The sequence below is a fragment of the Pan paniscus genome, chromosome 2, assembly GCF_029289425.2.
Source record: "Pan paniscus chromosome 2, NHGRI_mPanPan1-v2.0_pri, whole genome shotgun sequence".
NCBI classification, from domain to species: Eukaryota; Metazoa; Chordata; class Mammalia; order Primates; family Hominidae; genus Pan; species Pan paniscus.
The window spans coordinates 168,954,773-168,979,992 of NC_085926.1; the positions used below are offsets into that span (position 1 = coordinate 168,954,773).

Consider the following 25,220-nt stretch of genomic DNA (forward strand, 5'->3'; position numbering starts at 1 on the left):
AAGCATGGTACTGACACAAAAATAGACATACAGATCAATGGAACAGAATAGAGAACCCAGAAATAAAGCCACATACCTACAACCAACTGATCTTCGACAAAGTCAACAAACATAAACAATGAGGAAAGGACACCCTGGGAAAATTGGCTAGCCATATGCAGAAGAATGAAACTAGACCCTTATCTCTTACCATATACAAAAATTAACTCACGATGGATTAAAGATTTAAATGTACCCAAAACTGTAATAAGAAAACCTAGGAAAAACTCTTCTGGATATTGGCCTAGGCAACATGTTTATGACTAACACCTCAAAAGCAAATGCAACAAAAACAAAAACAGACAAATGGGACTTAATTAATAAGCTAATGAGCTTCTGCGTGGCAAAATAAACAATCAACAGAGTAAGGAGACAACCTACATGATGGGAGAAAATATTTGCAAACTATGCATCCAACCAATTACAAGGAATGCAAACAATTCAACAAGAAAAAATCCTATTAAAAAGTGGGCAAAGGACATGAACACACATTTCTCAAAAGAGGACATATAAGCAGCCAATCAACAGATGAACAAATGCTCAATATCACTGAACATCAGAGAAATGCAAATCAAAACCACAATGTGATGCCATCTCACACCAGTCAGAATGGCTATTACTAAAAGGTCAAAAAAAAAAAAAAAAAGATGGTGGTGAGGCTGCAGAGAAAAGGGAATGCTTATACACTGTTGGTGGGAATGTAAGTTAGTTCAGTCTCCTTGGGAAACAGCATGGAGATTTCTCAAAGAACTAAAAATAGAACTACCATTCTACCTAGCAGTCCCACTTCTGGGTAAATCCCAAAGGAAAATAACTTTTTTTTTTTTTTTTAAATCAAAAGGGCACCTGCATTTGTACGTTTATTGCAGCACTGTTCACAACAGCAAGGTCATGGTATCAAGTTAAGTTGTCCATCAATGGTTGATTAGATAAAGAAACTGTTGTATATATACAGCATGGAATACTATGCAGCCATAAAAAGAATGAAATCATGCCCTTGGCAGCAACGTGGATGGAGCTGTAGGCCAATCTCCTAGGGTAAAATAACCCAGAAACAGAAAGTCAACACATGTTCTCACTTATAAGTGGAAGCTAACAATGGGGTGCACATGGACACAAAGCTGGAAATAATAGACACTGAGGACTCTAAAAGGGGAGTGGCAGGTTAAGGGCTGAAAATTTACCTGTTGCGTATAATGTTCGCAATTTGGGTGATGAGTTCACTGGAAGCCCAAGCCTCACCATTATGCAATATACCCATGAAACAAACCTGCATATGTACCCCCTGGATCTAAAATAAATTTTAAAAAGAAAAGAAAAAAAAATCCCTTCAGATTTTGCTGATTTTCAGGGTGAAAGAAGAAATAAATAGGTTCATATTTTTAAAGAAATTTAAAATCATCTTGAAAATAAAAACTTATCTAAGCACATATAGGCTCAGATAAATCAAGAAATATTTTAAATGACTCTTGGATATACAATTTGCTTTTCTTTTTTATTCTCATTTTATATTTTTAAAATTTCACAAGAATTTGAACATACTAGAATACTCGTGCTACAAGAAGATGTCAGTGCTGTTGTGGCTGGAATTTCATAGGGGAAGCTAAGTGGAAACTACAAGTGGTTCTTTGGATAACTAAGGCAAACAGTGTTTCTGAAAATTAAGCTGGTCTCAAGTTTTCTGATAGAGAATTACCAGATATTGCTCCCTGGTTAAATTTTACTTTAGATGTGTGGATATAGATCAGCCTACTGATGTTAGGACAATGAAGGGACGGCAATGATTAGAAGGAAGACGTCAGAAATGTTAGAAGGGCCAACAGTAGATGTGCAGGTCAAATAGGATTCCTGTAGCCTGATGTTTTTGAAAAACACTTGTCAGGTATATGCAAGAGATAATATTCAGAAATTTTGCATTATTTCCTGCAATGAATTTTATTGCTCTGTAATCATACAGTATTAGTTTATGGACACAAAATTTGATCACTAGAAATCTTTGGACTAACAAATGCCAAGTAATAAAGGCAAAATACTCAAAAGGAAACAGCTTTGAAATTGTTTCTATTGCTTTCCCCTGAAAACATGACCTGTTCTCAAAGAAAGCAGCTCACTATTTTCAAAAGAAAACCAAATATGCATATGAATCTGAATTCTATTTGGTGTGAGAATGATGGGATGTATGTTTTATACTTTGCCAAATTATCAGATTGAGGACAAGAAAAAATTAGAATTCCAGGGTATCCTATTAGAAAGTACCAAATAATTCTGATTCCTGAACAAAAATGTGCAGTGGAGCAAATAGCTTGCACTGCTGCCCAGCCTGCTATAGAAAAACATTCCCGCATGTGGTCTGGTTTGTGAATAAAGCTATGTCCTTTGAACATCCATTCCTTTTTTAAAAAACAAATACTTCTTAACTGATTTCCCTGGGCCTGGCTCTGTGCTAAGTGCCGGCGAGATGTAGATGTGGCTCTGGCCACATACGTTTACAGACATTAAATGTTTTTTTTTTTTTTTTTTCCAAAAGCTGCTTTTTTTTTTTCTTTGAGATGGAGTCTCGTACTGTTGCCCAGGCTGGAGTGCAGTGGCACCATCTCGGCTCACTGCAACCTCCATCTCCCAGGTTCAAGTGATTCTCCTGCCTCAGCCTCCCGAGTAGCTGGGATTACAGGTGCCCGTCACCATGCCTGGCTAATTTTTTGTATTTTTAGTAGAGACAGGGTTTTACTATGTTGGCCAGGCTGGTCTCAAATACCTGACCTCACGATCCACGTGCTTTGGCCTCCCAAAGTGCTGGGATTACAGGCGTGAGCCACTGTGCCCGGCACAAAGGCTGCTTTTTATACTTATCAATACATACATTATCTATGTTGTAAGACATAGATAATGTTGTAAGGTCAGGGGCTTTTTTTTTTCCTTTGTAAAACTGTGAGTGACATGTTATTAAGTGAGGAACATGTCCTTCTCAGGCACCAAGCCTTCAGGTTCACTAGCCAGCCCCAACACTTCCTAGTATTGTGTCAAGGTTATCTGGGAAGGTCACCTGGAATGAAATTAGAGAAAAGGCAGGTGGAGACTCTGCTTCAAAATAGAGTCCCCTTTCTAGTTGGCAGAATGTGATACACTGAAGTTCTTGCTTTCTGAGCTCTTCTTTATAGCATGCCCCTTCTGTTTCCACATTCTGTATTTGATACACTTGATTAGATTTCAGCCGACATTATGTCATCACACATGATTGGACCCACTTGACTGGTTAAAATTTCAAATGTGTGTCATACTTTTCTGAGACCACATCATGGACTCCTTTGAACTGAAGGTGTCTAAAGTTCCTCCGCCGCTTCTTTATTGTCATTCTTTATGTTAAATAATTAATGTATTTTATCTAGTACACATTTTAAAAGCCTCCACACATTTTCTTATCAGCTATGGATTGAACAAGTCTTACAGGTACCTATTTTAAAAAGCCAAAGAACTCTACAGGGCTTATGAAAACCAAGTACCTGCCTCCCTGCTGATTCCTGCTCCGTAAAAACAACCGCTTGCAACTCTTTCAACTACTTCTTTCAGCAATTTGTTTCCAGATTTCTAAATAACATGATTATAATGTTATTCCTTGATTTTTTTTTTCAGTCACAGACATTATTTACTGACTTTGTAGTATGGAAAGGATTTAATTTCTCACATCATTTCCTTCTCTCTCTAGCTTCTTCTCTTTCTTATGCATATGCACTCACGATTTACTTCTGTAAACTCTAAATATAGCTATATTTTAAATTTTTGGTTAAATCAATATTGAGTGTTAAAATTATTATTGTTCATGACTGAGGTATGTAGTATACCATGGTTACATTTCCTTTCTTGTTTCCCCCCTCCTTTTTTTTATACTTGTTTTCTATGTATCTCTCTCTAAGCACATGTAAACTTTCTGCTAATAAATGCCCTTCAACATGGTCAAACGCAGCAGGTCATCTATTTATACCATTTTATTTTTCTTGGAGGCATCTTTCCTGGAACCCTGCATTGTCCCACTCTGCCAGGACTTATTTCTTTCTAGGCCTGTGGCAGACTTGTCACCCCAGGTTCCCTTCACCATCATTCTGGGTATTTTCTTCATCTTCCTGGACTACTAGGTTTAGTTATTTATTTTGGTGGAACACATCCTTCAGTTGCTTCCTGAGAAATGGTGCATGAAAAGTAAATTTTTGAGACAGGAGTAAATCGTGTGTGATAAAGTAGACTGCCCTCCCCAGTGTGGGTGGGCCTTATGCAATCATTTGGAGACCAGACTAGAACAAAAAGGCTGAGTCTTCCTGCTTGGTTGAGCTAGGACATCAGTCTTTTCTGGCCTTCAGACTTGGACTGAAGCATCAGCATTTCTTGGGTCTTGAGCCTACCAGTGCTCATAGTGGAACAACACCATCAGCTCTCCTGGTTCTCAGGCCTTCAGATTTGAACTGGACTTAAAACTTTGGCTCTCTTGGGTCTGAATGAGCTTGTTGACTGAAAATCTTGAGACTTTTCAGCCTGTATAGTATAGTTATGTGAAATAATTCCTCATAATCTCTCTCTCTCTACATGTATATACACATATATATATATACATATGTATGTGTATATATGTATGTACATACATATATACAGCTGTATGTATGTATGTATATGTGTATACACACACACACACTCATACATATATATATATCTCCTTAACCCTTAACACAGGAGGGCTATAAAATACTAGTTGGAAATAATTCTGTTGGGAATTTGGAAGGCCTTGCTGTATTGTCTTTTAAGCTTCTATATTGCTGCTGAGACGTCCCAGGCCACACTTATTCTGGGTCTATTGTATGTAAACTGTTTGTTATTTATTTACTTATATTGTGACAGCTTTGCCAGTTTTGAAGGCCTTCTCATTTCCCAGGTATTGATATATCATGTTGATATGTCTTTTTGTGAGTCTTTCTTTCATTCAGTATGCTGGACACTCAGTGAATCCTCTTAATATGGGATTTCAAGGCTTTTAGTTCTAGATACCTTTCTTATATTCTTTCTTCAATACTTTCATTTCATATTCTCTAAAACTCTTATTACTTAGATTTTGAACCACTTGGACTGATCTTTTTATTTTCTTATATTTTCTCTGCTTTGCTTTTTGTTCTACTCTTTAGGAGAATTCCTTATCTTCTAACACTTTTATTACATTTTTTATTTCTGCCAATACATTTTAGTTTGCAAAATTTTTTCTTGGTCTCTAAATGACTTTCCCCTACTTTGTTCTATCCTTTTTTTTTAACAGCCCTTTTCTTGTTTTATAGAAAGAAGTTTTCTAATCTCTGTAAAGCTATTATAGTTTCTTGCTTCCTTCCTTCCTTTCTTTTTACATTTTCTTCCACTCCTTATTATCCCTGTTTCTTCTAACGTCCTTTCTTTCTGTTTGTTTAGGTTTCCTTCATATTTGTGAATTTCTCCACTCCTTGGTATAGACAGGCTTATCTTTAGGGTAGTTAGGCAGCAAGCTTTTTTCATGGCACTTCAAATGTTAGTACCTGTACATCTTTTCTTTCTGGCCATTTAGTTTCTCCAAAGACATTTCTTACATTCTCTTCCCAGGGAGTATAGGCATGGCTATTTGGGAGCTAAGTAGGGGTTAGAGGGATGTGTATGTGTGTGTGTTTTCACAAGTATTCCCAGCATCATATTGGCTGTGCAAACCTTTCATCTTCTGTTGCAGCAGAGGAAGGTAGTGGCCTAACTACTCAGAGGTGGAGACTGGGTTCTGGAAGACTTGCTGCTCATGAATTTTCTAACAATTCTATTTTCAGTCCCACCTTACACCTCCACTTCCACCTCAGATTCCCCTGGGGCCTTAGTTCCTGGGCCTTTCCAGGTTCTGTTGGATTGATTTTGATCATTTTCCTCACTGCAGATTCAGAATTCAGAATTTCCTGGTATTCTAGGTCTTTTTCCAGTCACTCAGCTACTCTTTCGATTTTACCGACATTTCTTCTCCTCTCTTGGTCCCACTGTCCTCATAGGCTTATGGCATTTTTATTCTTTTCTTGTCATTTTAATGAGTCTTTGGAAGAAAGTAGATATAAATGTTCAAACTGGAGCCTAGGACTTTATTCTGAATGCACTCTTTCAATCTCATCAATCTGGCTTTTAAAAAATATAAATAATGCTGAAGGTTCCAGCAACATCTGAAGCTGGTCACACATGCATCATCAATCTGATAGAAAAAACTAGGTGAAACCTAACTAAATAAGTCTGATTGAGTAAACAGACCAAACTTATAATTCCATGTCTTGAGACTTACCAACTTTATAATGTATACAGCCTTCCAAGTCCCCAACAGTGATCCAGCCTTGTTTCTTTTCTACTTCTGGGTCATTATGTAGTATTCTGTTTCTTAACCATGAAAGATAGTAAACTCGTAGCTTATTCTTCTTTCCTGTTGAAATAATAGAGGTTTAATTTCAAATTGCTGTGACAGCTCTCACTTTTTCATTCCCCACCTCCATTTATTTCTAATTTATTTATGTGTGTGTGTGTGTGTATGAAGGCATAATAACCAGTGTCCCCAGCACTTTGTCATTAAAATGGTGTTTCTGCCAGAACTTATGGTTAAAATAGCTCTACGTGTTTTAGACACATCACAAAATTACAATGTCTTTTATCTTCAGGTGGTTTCTTATTTGAGCATGTGCTCTTACTCTCTCTTCCCAATGCAAAGCAGTGTCTGCTGAACTTAGTAAGAGCTAACTCTTCAACAGAGTGATCAGAGTTCCAGAACATTCTAGATCAATCACATGAAGAAGTGTTGGCAACTGGGCATTTTGGCACCTGCCTTTCCTTTACCGTATAACCTAATAACGAACAAGAGGATAATATGGGTTCAGAAAATTATACTGGGCAGGTTTATGGTGCTGAAGTCACTGAAAGGAATACTGAACAAAAATAGAAAAGGAAAAAAAGGATGCAAACTTGAAAACTTAAAGTTCCCTTTGGTAAAGTGATCTTGGAATAAAGAATTCATAGGATGATAAAATATTTAGACAATATTGAAGAGTACACAAGTAGCAAAACTTGATATACTCCATTTGATTATTTGCACCAGATAAAATGTCCATTGGGATGACTCTTCCTAACTAATGATAAATTTAGCTCTATGGGTTTTATTTTTTGGATACTTATTTTTCTTTATCTTAGGCTTTAAAAATGTTTTATTTATTTATTTTTTTTGAGACAAGAGTTTCACTTTTGTCGCCAAGGCCGGAGTCCAGTGGCATGATCTCGGCTCACTGCAACCTCTGCTTCCTGGGTTCAAGCGATTCTCCTGCCTCAGCCTCCCAAGTAGCTAGGATTACAGGTGCCACCCCCAGCACGCTCAGCTAATTTTTATATTTTTAGTAGAGATAGGGTTTCACCATGTTGGCCAGGCTGGTCTGGAATTCCTGACCTCAAATGATCCGCCCGCCTCGGCCTCTCCCAAAAAAAATGTTTTATATTTTATAGATGAATATATACCAGCAGAAGAGAACTTAGTAAAGCATTACACATGCATTTGACAGGAGAGTACATTCATCACCTAAACTAAGGGAATCATTGTGTGGTCAGTATTCAATTTTGTAACCAAAGGCCTAGAATCCACATTGATCACAGTAGCTAGGATGGACACGAGAGCCAGTGTTTCCTCCTTTCTATGTCAATATGAATCCAAGGTTAGTTCAAGAATCTTTTGCTCCTATTTTCATTTTCTCCTTTCCCTATCTGTGCCTCATGAGAAAAGGAAACGCTTACACTGTTAAGAATGAAGATGTGCCACTAACAACATAATGAAGTCTGAATGTGAATTTTCTGGTTGCATTCCCACTTTTGGTAGCTGACTGGCAGATATGCAGTTTTCATTTTGATTTGGTAGTATAGCAATCAGGAAAGCAATTAACCAGAACAAAAGACTACATGGGATTAAACTCAAATGGCAATACAAAAGGAATTTACCTGGTTAACCTTATTTGGGGAGAATAAAAAGAGACGAAACTGAGCATTCAGTGGAAAGGTAAAAGAAAGAGGAAGTTTAGTGACAAGCAAAAGCATTTTGTCAAAATGGAAGTACAGCTGAACTTTGAGGAAAGTTCAAACCAGCATCCCTGTGTTGTCTCTTCGTGAAACAATGGCTGAGCATAAATCCATGTTCTCAAACTTGGCTGTACAATGGAAACACATCAGAAACTATGAACGCTCCTGATGCCTAAACCCCACCCCCAGAGATTCTGACTCTGGTCTGGGGGTGCAGCCTAGATTTTCACATCTCCCTAGGTGATTATAAAGTGCAGTAGCAAGTTGGTTCCATACTAGATGGAATGAGAGGGGAAGTGACGGGTGTTACTCGTTAAACTCCTTCAAATACCAAAAAGAAAAAAAACTTTCAACAAAACTACCCTCTTTTAGGTTGCATTTTTAACTTGTTACAAGGCCTTCACTTTGGTCTCCATCTTTTTTTTTTTTCCTATTTAAGGCTCTTTTTGGGAATCAGAAAGCTACAGAGCATAGCAGTAATGATTCCCACACTCAAATCTTTTTGTAGACTTGATCACCCAGTATGCCAGCTGCACCTGCCAAAACATCAGTGGGCTATAAGCAAGAGAATTTTTGAGGGAAGAGACCAAGAAATTTCTGCTTACTAAATGTCCCTCTAGGAAGCCTGCATTTTGATATTCTGTCTGTATGTGGTAATAACTGGAGTGCAGAAACCTTAAAAACATCTGAAGATCCTTGCTGAGTCCTGACAGAGGTAAAGAGCTATAAATATATAGCCTTTGTGGTGTGTCTCTGCCTAATTCAGATTTAATGCAGAGGTGAGAGACTTCTTTTTGGAGGTCAGAATTCCCAGTGTTACAAAATGTGGGCAATCTCACTCTGGCTATACTGCTATACTTTATTGTGTTGTTTGTTAGCTGGGAAGGGCAGAACTAACTGTTTGTGCAGAAATGAGGTGGATCCCTTTCCCGCTGTATGGACCTGGGGGACTCATCATCTTAGTAACATACCTGAAATTGTCACAAGGACATTCAGTCCCTCTAGCACATCCATCTGCTGAAATCGCCTCCGGTTGATCAGATTATAGACTTTGCCTTGCCCACTTCGGTCCAAAAGCATCAGGCCATTTTCAGTCCCCACCAGAAGGTTTACACCTGTAAATTTAAGAAGCACCTTAAGACTGACTTTTCACGAACTTTAATCTTCTGCATCGAGAGTCCCTATAAAATATAAGAAACTGTGACTTGTAAATATACACTAATGGGCAAGTAGGTAAATATAAACTAATGAATGTAGAAGCTCTGACATAATAATTAAATCATTGTACTTCTGGTAATGAAATTACAGTTTTCTTTTATAAAGTTAGCAGCATTCATACATCTAGTTATTTACTACCTAATGCAGAGAGTCCTTGTCAATAGGAGCCTTAGGCACAGATGTGAAGCTAGCATAATTTGCCTTTATTCCCTTCCTGGAAAAACCACTTCTTTCTTGGCTCTCCCTATAAATCACTTCTCTTCTTCCCCTAGGTTCACCCCCACCCCTATGCAGTGGTCTCTAGCCTACCCACCTTCAATATACAGTGGAATTTCCATTTCCATACTCCAATGGAAGAAAGGCCCTTCCTCCTTCTTGAATCAAAATGTAACTATCTTATGCCCCATACCCTCAAGTTTTTGCTCTTTTTTAGGGAAATGATAAACCCATTCAAGAGAAATGTTAATAGCTGGAGAGTCACAGACATACTCACTTTAAGGGACTTCTCAGGTCTCTAAATCTAGTGCAGCCCAACACCCATGCAGTAATCCCTATTACAGAAGCACAGGCACATAAGTGGCTTTGTCTGGGTAGTTGTAATCCTAAAAATTTATTGCTAGGGAAATGTATCATCCACCCCTCAACACACACACACATTGAGAGGCTCATTGTGCAGTGTACTTTATTCATGAACATGTAACTCTCTAACTTCTCTTATGTCTTGTACTTCTATCTTCTGATCAACACAAATGTCTGCTTTTTTGTCCATATATTAATCCTTTCAGTATTAAATGTGGCTATCTTGTTCTCTTCTGTCTCTTCTCCAGAGGACGGAGCCTCTATCATGAAATGGTTCCTAGGCTTCACACTCTTCCCCGCTAACATCTCAAATGCTTTCAGCCTTTTAAAATTATGGTTCCCCAATCCAAGCCTAGTATTTTCAGTGGGTACATAGGGGACATGTCCTTCCTTAATCTGTATGAGATGTTTATAGTAACACAGACCAAGACTTTGATAGAATCTCATCATGCCTCTCCTGAGTTTGAGGTCAGCTAAAACCTGCAGATCTTTTTCATGAGAAATGCAGATTGATGTTTTAAACTAAAAGGGAAAGTTCATTAAATTATTTGTTGTTCTTTTCAAGTTTTATCTTCTTATTGCTAGGGTTATGACCTTTAGTAATTCACAAAAATACTCTGGGCTGATTTTTCAGCTTGAAATAAAGGTTTATGCCATTATTTATGCTCATATTCCCCTTGCAGGATGTGGTATGGATCATGGAGAATGAAGGTGGGGTATATCACAAAGTGCCAGACACAAATCGCCTCTGATTGATCAGATTATAGGCTTTGCCTTGCCCACTCAATGTATTCAGTGGTAGCTAGTTCTCTTGTTGGCTTTAGCCTATCACTATTGTGTGACAAGGTTGCTCTGAATCTAATCTCGTCATCCTGGCTAGTAGCGTATCAGCTATTTCTACATATAAAACTCCTTTTGGTCTCTCCTGAGGTCAAGATAGTCCCAGGTTAGGTCTCTAATACCCAGGATTCAACCAGTGTTCTTTTGATGACAAGATCCACAGGCTTTTAATGTTTGAGGGTCAGTTCATTAATGAGTGGTTATTTAAAAAAAAAAAAAAAAAAAAAAAGCACCAACATACCCCACAGAGCTGCACAAAGTATTTCTGAGTTGAATCGTTTCTTGTATTTTCTGATTTCTGGTGTGTCGCTATGAGGCCGAATGTTGGTTGGGTTTACATTTACCACCGAAATCTTTCTTGCTTCATTGAGTTTGGCCTGTTCTTGCCTAAGAAGTTCGCTAGTAAACAGAGCTTTGAGAAAAAGAATCAGAGAAGTCAGTGACATCTTAAAAGATAACTTATGGAGATGGGGCTTCAAAACACTATGATTTCTTCTTGTTTGGTTTGAATTATAGTAAAGGCAAGGAAACTCTGAAACTCTCCTTATTTTACACTTTTTTTTTGTTTTAGTAGAATAAAGTCTAAGTCATTCATCAAAGGAATCTTTTATTCATTAGAAAAACACGCTTATAGACACTACTTGCAGAGTCTAGAAAGTCCCAAATTAAATACACCATCCCCACTCTTGTATATAGGCAAAAAAGATCTACTTTTTAAAATTGCAGTTTATCAGTTGAAAAACTGTCCTAAGCTGACTTTGATGATTAATTACTTGAAGAAGATTAGAAAGCAAGACTCCTTTAAATCAGCCTGATCTTTGTGGTGGGAAGCACACACCTAGAACTCAACACAATGTACCATGCACTTATTAAGTGCCTAATGTGTGTAAAACATTGTACCCAGAAATTGTTTTGGGGAAACATTTAGTTATGTTCAGAGATCACTGAGGAACAGCTTTTCCTAGGGTCCCTATGTACCCCTGGGTCTACCAGAAACGAAATAGAAGAGATGGAAAAAAAAATGGAAAGTAATACATTTGTTTTAGGAGTCCTACAGAAATAATAATTTTAAAAAGTCTTCCTTTTAAGATAGGACCTAAGCAGTAATCAGCTTAACTACTGAACTGAGGATTAATTTCCTTATCAGGTCATACCAAAAGGAAGACGAAGCTGTTTTTTAAACACTGGGCCCTTCTTGCTTACCTGCGGCTGATGATTCCTCATCCTCTTCATCTTCATCAGTGGGAGACGTCTGGTATACTCTGGGGTCCACAAAGGGGGTGAAGGAGGCTTTGGTGCTGCTCCCCATGCCATACTAATCAATAAGCAAGAAGATTAAGAAGAGCAGATAAATACTGCAGGAATAACAATGCTAACAATACTGTGCTTGGGCTGTAAAATGATCACAGATTCTTCAAGGTATTCAGGTGTTCACATTCTAGTGCTCTCTAGTCAGTGCGTGCCTGTCTCCAGCTTCTTCTGGTATTGATTACTCACTAGCCATTGTGCATTCGTAGGACTTCATTAATTATCAGACTGCAAGAATTGTAGTGAGAAAATTACATTTTGGACCACATGTGGCACCTTAAAATCTGTAAGATCACTGTGGTGACAGAGCTTACCTCTCCCTTTCAGTAAAAGCAATCTCCTATATTGACTACTTGATCAATATGAAAAGCTGACACAATTGGCAATAAACTAAGTAAGGAAGCCTACACAGCAGTACTTTATCCTGAACAGAGTCAAACCAAGGGGCTTTCTCTTGGGGAGGAGAGCTTTGAGCCCTTCTACTCTGGCCTGGCGATGCAAGTGAATTGGTGTTGGCTCCAAAAGCTTTAAAATCCTCAATTCAGGGATGATTTTATGCTGGAATTGAAGATATCTCCTTCCCACGATAGTTTCCTTAAAAGAATAATTACATTTACATCCTTATTTAGGGACTTTATGAGGATATTAGGTTTGTGAGCAATGTACCTTGAAGGCTTACTTTAAAAAATGGATCTTGGGCTTGAATGGCACCATGAAAACATGATGTCAGGAGATGAGGGAACAGTAAACTCAATACTGGGTTTCATGTCACAATATTCTAAATTTGAGTTTTGCTGAATAAGCTGCAATGTCAGTCATGTCCATTTCTTCTATTCTTGTCCTTTAACATCATAAACACATCTGTATTCAACATAATAAGCACATCTTTTTTGGATAAATATCTTTAACTAAAGGTTATTTCACTTTAGTTTTACTGTTAGGTTTTTATTTAAAAATAAAACCACCATCCAAGACCTCTAAACATATAAGGAGAAAACCACAAAGATCTAATCTGATTTAATTCAAGATTTTCTTTCCATCCTATGAAATCAAAACCATTTCATCCTCCTCAAGGTTGAATTCCCCCTACCAAATAGAACACTTTCACGTACATGTTCTCTTTTGATCTTTGGAAGATGTCTGTGAAGGAGGTAGGGCAGGCACTAACATTTCCACATAGAGCTGGGGCAGCAGCAGAATTTGAACCAGGGTTCAATCTTATGGTGTCCTCCTTGGTACCAAGAGAGGTGTTCAGGCAGAAAATGCCCACACAGCATGAAATTACAATAGGATGCTGTGCTTTGCAGTATATCACTGTGTTCTTTTCCTTGGGGTATGCAAAGCTCATCTACTCTATAACTTTAGAATTCAAAGGGTGCATCATAAAAACTTAGTGTGTGGACAATGTCAAAAATAATAGTACCTGTGCTTTATAAACACATTTAGGGCCTTACGTGTGATTGACAAGACTGTTAATGAAACAAGACCACACACTGTGAACTCATCCAACTGGTGTCAGTCATCAGCGTCTATGGGCACTACCTACAGATTGTGTTTATTCAGACTTTTCGCTGGGGCTGTTTCTATACAGGAAAGGTAATGCTTGGTTTCTTTCTTCTCACACAATTTTGAATTTATGAAAGATGAACACTCTAAGAACTTATCTATTTATTAAATTTTATTTTTCATAAACAAATCATTTAAACTTCATTTTACTTAAGTCATACTTAGTTTGACTAAATTAACGCGAATATAAACCTCAACTGTTGGCCTTGAAATCTGTGTAGCCTGAAGTTTCCATCAGAACTGGAGGTCCCAGTTCTGGTCTTAGATCTGTCACAAACCAGCTGTGTGTCTTGGACAAGTCATTCAACCTCTGTGAACCTCAGTACACTCATCTGTAGAAACAGGTATTGGTTCAGATGATATCTGAGAACTTTTCACTGCTCTGCTTCCATGATTTCTCTATTTGAGTATCTGCATAAGTAGCTCTATGGTAGAAACCAACCAAACAAGTTTCAAGGAGCTTGGCGAAGCCTCATTCTTGAAGAGATCATGGTTTAAGAACCCCAGGAAGGACAACAGAACTGTCATGTCAGCTGTTGCCCAGCACCTACTTCAGTCCCAGAGTCCATCTCCTGGGAATGGGTTGAGACGCGCCCCAGTCCCTCAGTCGGGGTTCCAGCTGGAGAATGGCTCTGCTGCACCAGGTCAGGGAGGTTGATGTGGCCAGCAAAGCCATTGCTGTCACTGTGGCCAGATCGCTTCTTCTCTCCAGACGTCTGAGGGAGCACAGCACGTGGGAGGAGTTAGAGAGGGGGGAAAAGGCCACAGAGTGACATCAGCCCTCACACAGCATAGGCATACGGGGCTCCAAATCAACCCACTAGGGCGTGAGAAGGTGATATTCACATTTCTATTTTACTTAGGAAAACAAAAAAGAAATTAAGCTTTGCCAATATTTAGTTTATGGATTGAGCCTGAAGCCTTACGTTCCTGCATGAGGTACAGACAGTGGTCACATATGGCATGGGGGTCCCATGTACAGAGGGAGACGCTACAAAAAGGGAGGGACTGAGCAGGGCCCACACTTGTAAACTCTTTTTTTTTTTTTTTTTAATTATACTTTAAGTTTTAGGGTACATGTGCACATTGTGCAGGTTAGTTACATATGTATACATGTGCCATGCTGGTGCGCTGCACCCACTAACTCATCATCTAGCATTAGGTATATCTCCCAATGCTATCCCTCCCCCCTCCCCCCTCCCCACCACAGTCCCCAGAGTGTGATATTCCCCTTCCTGTGTCCATGTGATCTCATTGTTCAATTCCCACCTATGAGTGAGAATATGCGGTGTTTGGTTTTTTGTTCTTGCGATAGTTTACTGAGAATGATGGTTTCCAATTTCATCCATGTCCCTACAAAGGACATGAACTCATCATTTTTGTAGTACTTGTGCTGTATGCACCTGCCACTTATATATATTTACAGATCATATTACCAGGTTACAATGAAACAAACCCACACAACAGATAAATGACCTAAAATGTTGCTGAAAAGAAGCAGTGTGTGTGGAGTACTCCAAGAAAGGGCAGAGACCATACTTAACTCACAGGGCTCTTTGTCATTCACAAGGTCAAAACAATGATTAATCGGATCTGACAGGAGTTCCAAATATATTGACATGATCTAGAATACTATTTGAAAATATGGATTTACAACTATCATAAATGTTTATGTCTCAATAAATAACTATGGTGCTTTGTGATGTAGGCAGTAACAAAGTCATAACTAGCAAAGCATTTGAAACATCACCTCTAATATCCCTTTTTAATGTCCTTTAAAGGTTTTTCTTTTTTTTTTTTTTTTTGAGATGGACTCTTCACTCTGTTGCCCAGGCTGGAGTGCAGTGGCGCGATCTTGGCTCACTGCAACCTCTGCATCCCAGGTTCAAGCAATTCTCCTGCCTCAGTCTCCTGAGTAGCTGGGATTACAGGCATGTGCTACCACACCCGGCTAATTTTTGTATTTTTAGTAGAGATGGGGTTTCACCATGTTGGTCAGGCTGGTGTCGAATTCCTGACCTTGTGATCCACCCGCCTTGGCCTCCCAAAGTGCTGGGATGACACGTGTGAACCACCATGCCCGGCCAAAGGTATTTTATAATGTATATAATGTCAGTGCAGTAGAAAAAAATGTATGACTTGTGAATAAATACACTGTATTGGGTGACATGCTATACAGTTTTTACTGATAGGATTACATGATGTAACAAGTTTGGAAGCCATTGCTCTGGAGAGCAGTCTCTGCCAAAAAAACCCCAGGGAGGAAAGGCAAGATTAAAAGACAACTCTGGTTTCTAAAAGCCAGTGCCCACATTGTAGGCCTGACTAGTGTTGCACTTTTTAACTTTTATGCAACTGGCTCATTGAGGATTCTTAGAGCAGATCTGATTAAGTGATGATTTCCCTCTCTGCCTTTTCTTTCATTCATTCATCAACACAGTATTTTTTAGTTCCTACTAAGTGTAAAGCATTCTACTGGCATGTGCAAGGTTTCATGCTGTTTCTTTGACCATCTCACCAGCCTAGCTTTTTACTTCTGGAGCTTGTCATGGATTTGCAATTACAGCTCTCTGCACCTGCCTCTGGCTGGAAGTGAAAGGAGGCACTTCTTTTCTTTTTTCTCGTTTAGATGAAACAGACTCCCAAGCTCCTGTAATGGTGCATATAATTGATGTTTCCAGGAAGCTTGAGAGATAACTGGAAAGCCTAGTGTCCTTTGTGTTTCTTGGCAACCTGCTCCTGGACTATGAGCTGTCCTGGAGAGGAACATTTTCTGGATTCATTTTGTCACAGTGGCCATCAGTAGCGTGTATTAGTGCCTATTCTCAGAGTTGAGCATTTCCTTTTCTAAATGACATTTAGGAAATTCAGTCCTAATACATCTTATTATGTGCTACTTTATGTGTACTGGGCAGTTTCTCCTTTCTTTTAACTTCTGTTCAAATACTGAAAAGCTTTTAAACATTTTCCCCAAACCTCTCTTTAGCATAAATCACATGTCATCTCTTTGGAATTTTTTGGCCTCTCTTGTATCAGCAGCACTCTTTCTCAAGCCAAAAACTGATGCAGACACACTGGTTATCAAAGAGAGACTCAGAGAGGCTAACAAGGGGAAGTGGCTCAGATAGTGAGAAGCTTAAAGGAATCCAGTAGTATGCTCTGAATCTGCCCACTTTTGAGTCATCACCCTTTTGTTCACTCCACCAGCACCTTCTTATTAAACACTTTCTGTGTGCCAAGTACTGTACTGGAAACACAAAGACAGATGTACAACAGCCTTAAGAACCTCATTAACAGAACCTCAATAATATCTCGTCTTTATCTCTCACCATTCCCGTGGGGATTGGCACAAAGATGTTCTGTGTACCACCACATGCCAAGTACTGTGCTAAACACTTTAAATATGACATTCCATCAATTATCTTGCCCTGAGTGACACGGGTTCTAAGTGGTTTGAACCCAGCTGTCCTGTGGCAGAGCCCAGGTGCTCTGGGCCGCACTGTTGTATTAGGGGGCCTACTCCTGGTCACAGCTGATTGAATCAGGGGTGGATGCCTGAGCCAAGAGGGACCAGATTCCCACTGGAATTTAATATTAAGCCCAAGAGACATGGGTCAGTTTCTGCTGGCAGTTGAACTGGGATTTGGTGAGTATCTTGCAATGGAGGAAGTGGAGAGGTGAAAGCAGGAGCATGCAGAGGGAGAGAAAGCTCCTCTACAAAGAGAGAGAAGAGCAAAGGAGAAATGTGGAAGAAAGCAGAGATTAGGGTAAGGAGAGACAGGCAGCAAGAGAGCCAGAGACCTGCACATGAGAAGCTGCCTGAGCTCCTGTCTGTTCCAGTCCTTCAAAGAGGCTCAGCTCACTTTTACCTTTGGGTTCCTTCCATGAAATACCCTAAATCTTCCTTTACTCCTCTATTTCTGATACCTACCCTCTCCCCACTTAAAAAATGTTCTTTTTTTTCTTTCTTTTCTTTCTTTCTTTTTTTTTTGTTTACTCTGTATTAAGTGGGTTGTTTTACTCATTACTTGTAACCCAAAGAGCCTTCATGATGACAAGCTAGTGTTCTGGTTCAGTGAGGAGGATCAACGCTGAAAAGATACCAGCTGATACCAGGAAGGTGCTGTGTACAAAGGTCCATGGAGTCCCAGTAGAGGCTTGTAGGAGATAAGGAAGATTGAGAACAGGGACCTGCTTTTGGTGAAGTGTGGGTAGCAGTGGAGAATACAAAATACCTCTTCCAGCAGATGAGCTTCCATGGACAAATGGCAGCTCACAGCTGGTGTGGTGTATTCTAGAACCGAGTAAAAAGTGGTCCTGTGGGGCTATAGGACAGGGATAGGTAGAACCACAGGGATAAGGGTATGCACTACAAGGGGAAATTTGTGCATCTGACAGGATCATGAGTGTTAGAGTGGTATGTTCTTATAGAACCATCTAGTCCACTCCACAAGATGACAAGTTGGGTGAGTTCTCCTAAAGTTCATCTTGGAGAACTGTACTAATAGCACCCTATAAGCTAAATCTTATTATAATGAGTTTTTATTTTATGTTCTTATTTTGTCAGGGATAAACTTTAACCTGCATTTATCTTGTTTAAACATGTACTTTTAGTAATTTTCAGCTCAAGGTTTGATGATGGTTAATTTTATGTGTCGACTAGACCATGGGGTGCCTCGGTTAAACATTTTTTCTGGTGTGTCTGTAAGTGTTTCTGGATGCAATTAGCATTTAATGGGTAGACTCAGTAAAGTAGATTGCCCTTTCCAAGTGGGATGGGCATCATCTAATCTGCTGGGGACCTGAACAAAACAAAAGGCAGAGGAAGAAGGAATTTTCTCCCTCTTTTACTTCTCCACTGGTTGAAGTGGGACATTTCATCTCACCTTCACCCAGCTTCCAACTAGGATTTATACCAACAGCTTCCCTGGGTCTCCAGCTTGCATATGGCAGATCATGGGACTTCTCAGCCTCCATATCATATGAGCTACATCCTCATAATGAAGCAGTCTCTCGGCCGGGCCTGGTAGCTCACGCCTGTAATCCTAGCGTTTTGGGAGGTCAAGGCGGGCAGATTGCCTGAGCTCAGGAGTTTGAGACCAGCCTGGGCAACACAGTGAAACCCCATCTCTACTAAAATACAAAAATTTAGCTTGGCGTGCACCCGTAGTCTCAGCTACTTGGGAGGCTGAGGCAGGGGAATCGCCTGAACCCAGGAGGTGGAGGTTGCAGTGAGCCGAGATTGCACCACTGCACTCCAGCCTGGGTGACACAGCGAGACTCCGTCTCCAATAATAATAATAATAATAATAATAATAATAATAATAATAATAATAATAAAGCAGTCTCTCTCTCTCTACATATGTAAATATTCTCTTTCTCTGGAGAACCCCAACTAATACAGTTTGTTATTTAAAAAACCCACATTTGAGGAAGGCAGAATTGGAAATTGAGAGGACAAAAATATTTTGGGTTCCTTAATAGATCAAATTCCTATAAGACACTGGCAAATGCTATTTTCTTTCTTTCTTTCTTTCTTTCTTTTTTTTTTTAAGACAGAGTCTCGTTCTGTCGCCTAGGCTGGAGTGCAGTGGCACGATCTCCACTCACTGCAACCTCTGCCTCCCGGTTTCACGCCATTCTCCTGCCTCAGCCTCCTGAGTAGCTGGGACTACAGGCGCCCGCCACGACGCCTGGCTAATTTTTTGTATTTTTAGTAGAGACGGGATTTCACTGTGTTAGCCAGGATGGTCTCGATCTCCTGATCTGGTGATCCTCCCGCCTCGGCCTCCCAAAGTGCTGGGATTACAGGCATGAGCCACCGCACCCGGCTGCAAATGCTGTTTTCAAAGTGACAGGTTGTGGTCATAGAATACTGGAGTGCTATAATTAACATGGAGCCATTTGTATGTGGCTGGCAATGAACTGAAAATGTGGCTCCAAATGTCTACTTGGAGGTATTGACTCTGTCATAAAGACTCAAGCAAATTTTAAGCCACATTAGAAATCGGAGTCCTTTTATCTGGAGTCAAACAGCAACTCACTCCAGAACATTCTCCCTCATGTTTTCCTAAGTGGTAAGTTATAGGGATAGAAGCCTTCTACACTTCCATTGAAATTATCCATTAACCACATGAAGAGATTTATATGCCAGCACTACACAATGTCAATTTCAGCAGCCAAGTCCATTTTTCATTTCAGGCATATGTGAAAGGATTCTTTAAAGGCTACTTGAAAGATTCAACAAGGACATAAAATGAAATTCTAGCAAGTTGCTTTGTGAACTAGTCTTCCAGTTATAGCCCCACTGCTAATTATTATTTCAAAGGCCTTATTCATCTCGAAACTACAGTTCCTTTCCTTCTTACGAAAGTGAGATGCCCTTTGCCTTTTTGGAGAGCAAAGTCTGCTATTAGAGTTTCCCAACTCTGTCCTGGCTGAAGAGGAAAAACAGATGACATATGTTTATGTTTCAGAGGGACGACTGGATGGTGATAACAAGTAAAAGGAGAATTCATTTTTGAGGAGAGAGTGAAATAAAATAGTTAACATTTATTGAATGCTTAATTTACTAACTCAATATTCTCAACCATCTTATAAGTTGTATGCTATTATTTATAAAATTTTATAGATGGATGCAGGGAGAGGTCAGGTAACATTTGCCCAATGTTCTCAGCCATTTCTTTCCTTCCAAGTAAATATCTGCACTCAAACTTGCATGGTGATGATGAAGTGAAAAAGAGGAAAAGACGGATTTCAATTTGTCAGGGTCTTTCTGGTTAGCATGGACACAGTGGGGAGTTACTGCATGTCAGAAGGACAGATGAAAGGGAACATGTGCCACCCCCCAAATGAAATGATGTTCCTAGAGTTTAAAAAAAAATTCAACCAAAGTTCCAAGGTACATTTTAAAAGTAGATCTGCCTATTTCTTTGTTCTTTCAATAAAATAACTTAATGGTTGTTTTAGTGTTAATTTAACAAGATAAGATGATATCATCATTTCTTGGAACTATTGAGCATTTTTTATACGAAATCCACAAAGATAAAACCATGGGGAGAAGAGACATAACAAGGCCAGTGATGCTATTCAGAGAGACCATTCATTTCTGTTTTCCTGTTGTAGGAAACATCTGAGTTTGCAATTTTATATCCTCAGGCCCAAATTCTATATTCTGATTTGCATAGCTCCTGCTGAAGAATTTGGACTAATATAATTAAGTCACACTGCCAGAGCTTAGAAGAATACAGGAAAGAAGGCAGCAGACAATTAAAATCACTCAACTATTTAGAAGCACAGGTCCTCCCTCCCCCAAGAATTCCCCATACTTAAAATACATGCCGTAGGCATTCTCTGTGAAAGCTTTAATGTAAAAACCACTTAAGGAATGGCATTTCCTCTACACAGTTTTTATACCAACTTACCTCTCTAATCATCAAGGTTCCTTCTCTTGAAATACTGCCGCTGAAACTGTCCGCGTGAGAGGTCTCCAGCCCATGCGTCCCCACCATTCCCACATTGTACTGCTCATTGCTGCCTGGAGCTCCTGTTGGTCTGAGATGAGAAGGAACAACATTCATGGCAGTGTATCTTTAGGAAATATCTGTTTCCTGTCCATATTCATTATTTTTGTTATGGTAAAATATACATATTAATAACATAAAATTTACCATTGTACCAATTTTAAGTGTACATGTCAGTGGTCTTAAGTACATCTCATATTAATTTTTTTTTTTTTCTTTGAGAAGGAGTCTCGCTTTGTCGCCCAGGCTGGAGTGCAGTGGCGCGATCTCGACTCACTGCAAGCTCTGCCTCCTAGGTTCACGCCATTCTCCTGCCTCAGCCTCTCGAGTAGCTGGGACTGCAGGTGTCCGCCACCACGCCCAGCTAATTTTTTTTGTATTTTTAGTAGAGATGGGGTTTCAACGTGTTAGCCAGGATGGTCTCGATCCCCTGACCTCGTGATCTGCCCGTCTTGGCCTCCCGAAGTGCTGGGATTATAGGCGTGAGCCACCGCGCCCTGCCAATCTCATATTAATTTTAATGTGTGTTGATGTCTGGACTGGCCCTACTTTTGCAGCATCCCCTCTTGACCTATTCTCTGCCCAGTAGCCAGACTGAGCAAGCGTTTGGCTTTACCTGGAAAAAACACTGAAGTTGGCACCAGGAGTCACCAGGCTCTGCATGATCTCCCCTGACCCCTGCCCTCCTTCTTTGGGCAGCAGACAACCTGACCTGCTTTTACACATGCTGTTCCCTCTGCCTGGAAAGTTCTTTCCACTCTGGCCTTGGTTGGTTCCCTCTCATTCATCCTACATGATGCTTTCTGTGAGAAGTCTGCTCTTATCACCTATGTCTTGTCCCAACAGCCCCTCTTCTTTTCTCTTCACCCTTTTTCCTTAATAGTTCTCATCACAATTTGCAATTATCTTATCTTTTGAATTCTCCCTTTCTCCTTCCCTCTCATTGCTTGTGATGGCAGAGTCCTTGTCTCTTTGTTCATTATTATTACCCAGTACCCAGCCTAGAGTTGTCACATACTAGGAATGCAAAAAATGATTATTAGATCCATGGGCTTTATGCTTCTATAAAGAAGAAATATCTACTAAGAACATTCTGGCTTATTGGGGCATCCATAAACTAGGAGGTTTAACTTAAACAACACTCAGCCTCTGTAATCATCCTGCATGGTGGTATATTTATTTTCAGTTCTTTTCTTGCTATCATGTTTACAGTATAATGAGAGAAGGTAACAGGATCTCAGCATACTCCTTGAGAACACAGACTGATGTTTCCTGTGTCCTGTAGCACAGAGCACAGTGCCAGGGCTCAAAAAGTGATGACTGACTGCTCATAGTGAGCTTCACTCTATCAGGAGTGCCTCATTTGCATGACACAGAATTTCTCTGGTTTAGGAGCTCAGGGGAATTGAGAACCACACACCACAGGTTGAGGTTGGTACAACATGGCTTCTGGAAGAAGGATTTTGGTTGTTAATGCGATACTTGTTGTTCTCCTATTTTAGCATCTGCCTCTCTTTTAAAGTGGGTTTTCTAAAAATAGGAAAGTTATCAAGGCTTATTTCTCTCTAGGCATATTAATTGCAACTTTAATCATTTTTTTCTTTTATTTTCATTGTTTCTTATATATTTAAAAATATCTCTGGCCTCTTGGATCTTATGAAAGTCCAAAGAATTACTGGAAACTTCCATCTAAGAAACAAGAAATACACCAGATTTATGATGTCTCTGGGGCAGAGAAAGACATACTTCAAGGATTTTTATCCAAAACAGACAGGTGAAAAGATGACAGGGGGAGTCCAGACGAGAAAATGTATAGTAAGAAGCTTCCATTGCAATTACTAAACTGGAGCAGTGGATTGAATGAATCTAAATATGGGCTAGAACTGATGTGTTTGGGAAGAAATTCCAAAGAGGCATTTTCATTTTCAACATTTCATTCCTAGAAAGGAGCTTTTAATAGTGTTCAGAGACATGGAAAAAAAAATGGAATTCCTGGCATTTTGATAGATTGGTAAATCAGTTTTCAAAATATCATTTCTTCACTCATTTGTTTATCTTGTGTGTATCTTCCATTTTCTTTTTCTTGCTCTTCTTTCTTCCTTTGTGCCTTAAGTACTTGTTTGGGACAAAATGATATAAAGCCAATAAATCAATGAAGTACTTATCAAGAGTCTTCCATGAGGGCAGCCACTTTTCTTATTTATCAGACAGTGATTCTTTGCTATTGTCAGGGGCTCAGTTGGCCTGGTGGCATCTACCAGGCTGATGCTTGTACAATCAAGTTCTCCTGTCCTAGTCAGACCTGCTTCCTCTGTTACCTGAATAACAGTTTTCTTGGTGGCCACCCCATCTTCAGTCCTTTCCCCCTCATATCCACTCCTCACAGCTGTGAAAGTGAGCCCTCCAAAACACAAATCTGACCAAGTCCGAATCACTCTTCTACTTTCAATCTTCAGTAGCTCCCCCATCAACCACAGGATAAACTTGAAGCTCCTTACTGTGGCTTACAAGCTCTCCATTATCTAGTTCTTGCCTGTCTCACTAACCTAATTTTTTTTAACAAAATCCTGCCCCAACTTCTAACTCTACCAGCATTTAACTTATAAAAGTTTCCTATGCACATTATGCTAGAAAATCCCTGGTGACTTTAGCCTGCCCTCTTTACCTGGAAGATTCTTTTCTATTCTCTGCCTCCCTCTGGCTAACTCATTCTTTAAGCTATACTTCAGGTACCTCCAAACCCATCCCAGCCTCACTGGAATGGTTTAGGTGGCTCTTCACTCTGCCTCCACATTGCCCTTTGTGCATCTCTACCACTGCATTCAATACACAGTCCTGCAATGATCAGATCTCATTAATGTTGGTATTTTCAGTGCCAAGCATGGTGCCTGGAATGCAGGTAGCACATAATACATGTTTATTAAATCGCTGAAGATCTTGGGTCAAGGGCTTTGTTTAATGTCTAACAGAGATTTCATTCAGATTTATTGTAAAAATATAGCTCTTCTGTGAATTGATAAGTAATTGACTATCAGGATATTATTTGCATATTTAAAATATTTTGAGCAATCAATGTTAAGTTTTACAATTTTATGAAGTTGGGTTCACTAGGATGTGCCAAAATAATTTTCTTATAATTGGGTGGTTATCATAGAATAACAAAAAATCTATTCAGATATATCATAGAACTTTACAGGAAAAAGAGTTAAACTTAATGTACACAAATTTTAAAAAATCATTGAGGAGATCAGAAGCTCCCAGGAAAGAATGTTAAAAACTGTGATAAGAGAATCTCACCATATTACAAATGTATGAACAACTTAAGTGAGGAGAAATGCGGCAAAAAGGCATTGATCTAAGTAACCTTGGAAATGAGTGGAGTCTGTAATACTAAAGGCAAGAGGAACTGTGCATAAACAGTGTACATTCTAGTTGACAAAGCTGTTTCCCATGAGGTTACAGGTTAACAAATTTGATACTACTATACAAAAATACTGGATATGCACAATTAAGTAAATGGGTGGTTGATATGGTGTGGCTGTGTCCCTACCCAAATCTCATCTTGAATTGTAACTTCCATAATCCCACGACATGGGAGTGACCTGGTGGGAGGTAATTGAATCATGGAGGTGGGTTTTTCCTGTGCTGTTCTTGTGATAGTGAATAAATCTCAGGATATCTGCTGGTTTTATAAAGGGCAGTTCCCCTGCACATGCTCTCTTGCCTGCCGCCATGTAAGATGTTCCTTTGCTCCTCATTCACCTTCCACCATGATTGTGAGGCCCCCCTAGCCATGTGGAACTGTGAGTCCATTAAACCTCTTTTTCTTTATAACTTTATACACTCTCAGGTATTTCTTCATAGCAGTATGAAAATGGACTAATACAGTAGTTGATGGCAGAAGCCAGGTTTCTGACTGTTGGAATGGGAATTTACAAACAAGCAAGGGGAGGTGGAGGCATGTCAGTCAAAGAGGCACAGGAGCTAACTGAAAGAGCTCCCAAGGTCAAAACTGGAAAATTTGAGCAACAAAATAAAGATTATATCCATGAATCTATACTGATATAAATG

The 25,220-nt window shown here is 39.5% G+C and overlaps 1 protein-coding gene across 4 annotated transcripts in view; it reads right to left on the reverse strand.

Moving 5' to 3' along the window:
* TNIK (TRAF2 and NCK interacting kinase) overlaps positions 1 to 25,220 on the reverse strand; it is a 398,535-nt gene that overhangs the window by 12,158 nt on the left and 361,157 nt on the right. For all 4 annotated transcript variants that reach the window (XM_003831928.8, XM_003831929.8, XM_003831931.8 and 1 more), the window contains 6 exons: positions 21,051 to 21,180; positions 14,178 to 14,342; positions 11,956 to 12,067; positions 10,994 to 11,164; positions 9,087 to 9,230; positions 6,353 to 6,487 (listed from right to left, as the gene is read on the reverse strand). In XM_003831928.8, coding sequence (XP_003831976.1) covers positions 6,353 to 6,487; positions 9,087 to 9,230; positions 10,994 to 11,164; positions 11,956 to 12,067; positions 14,178 to 14,342; positions 21,051 to 21,180 — 857 coding nt within the window. The remainder of the gene's footprint in view (positions 1 to 6,352; positions 6,488 to 9,086; positions 9,231 to 10,993; positions 11,165 to 11,955; positions 12,068 to 14,177; positions 14,343 to 21,050; positions 21,181 to 25,220) is intronic.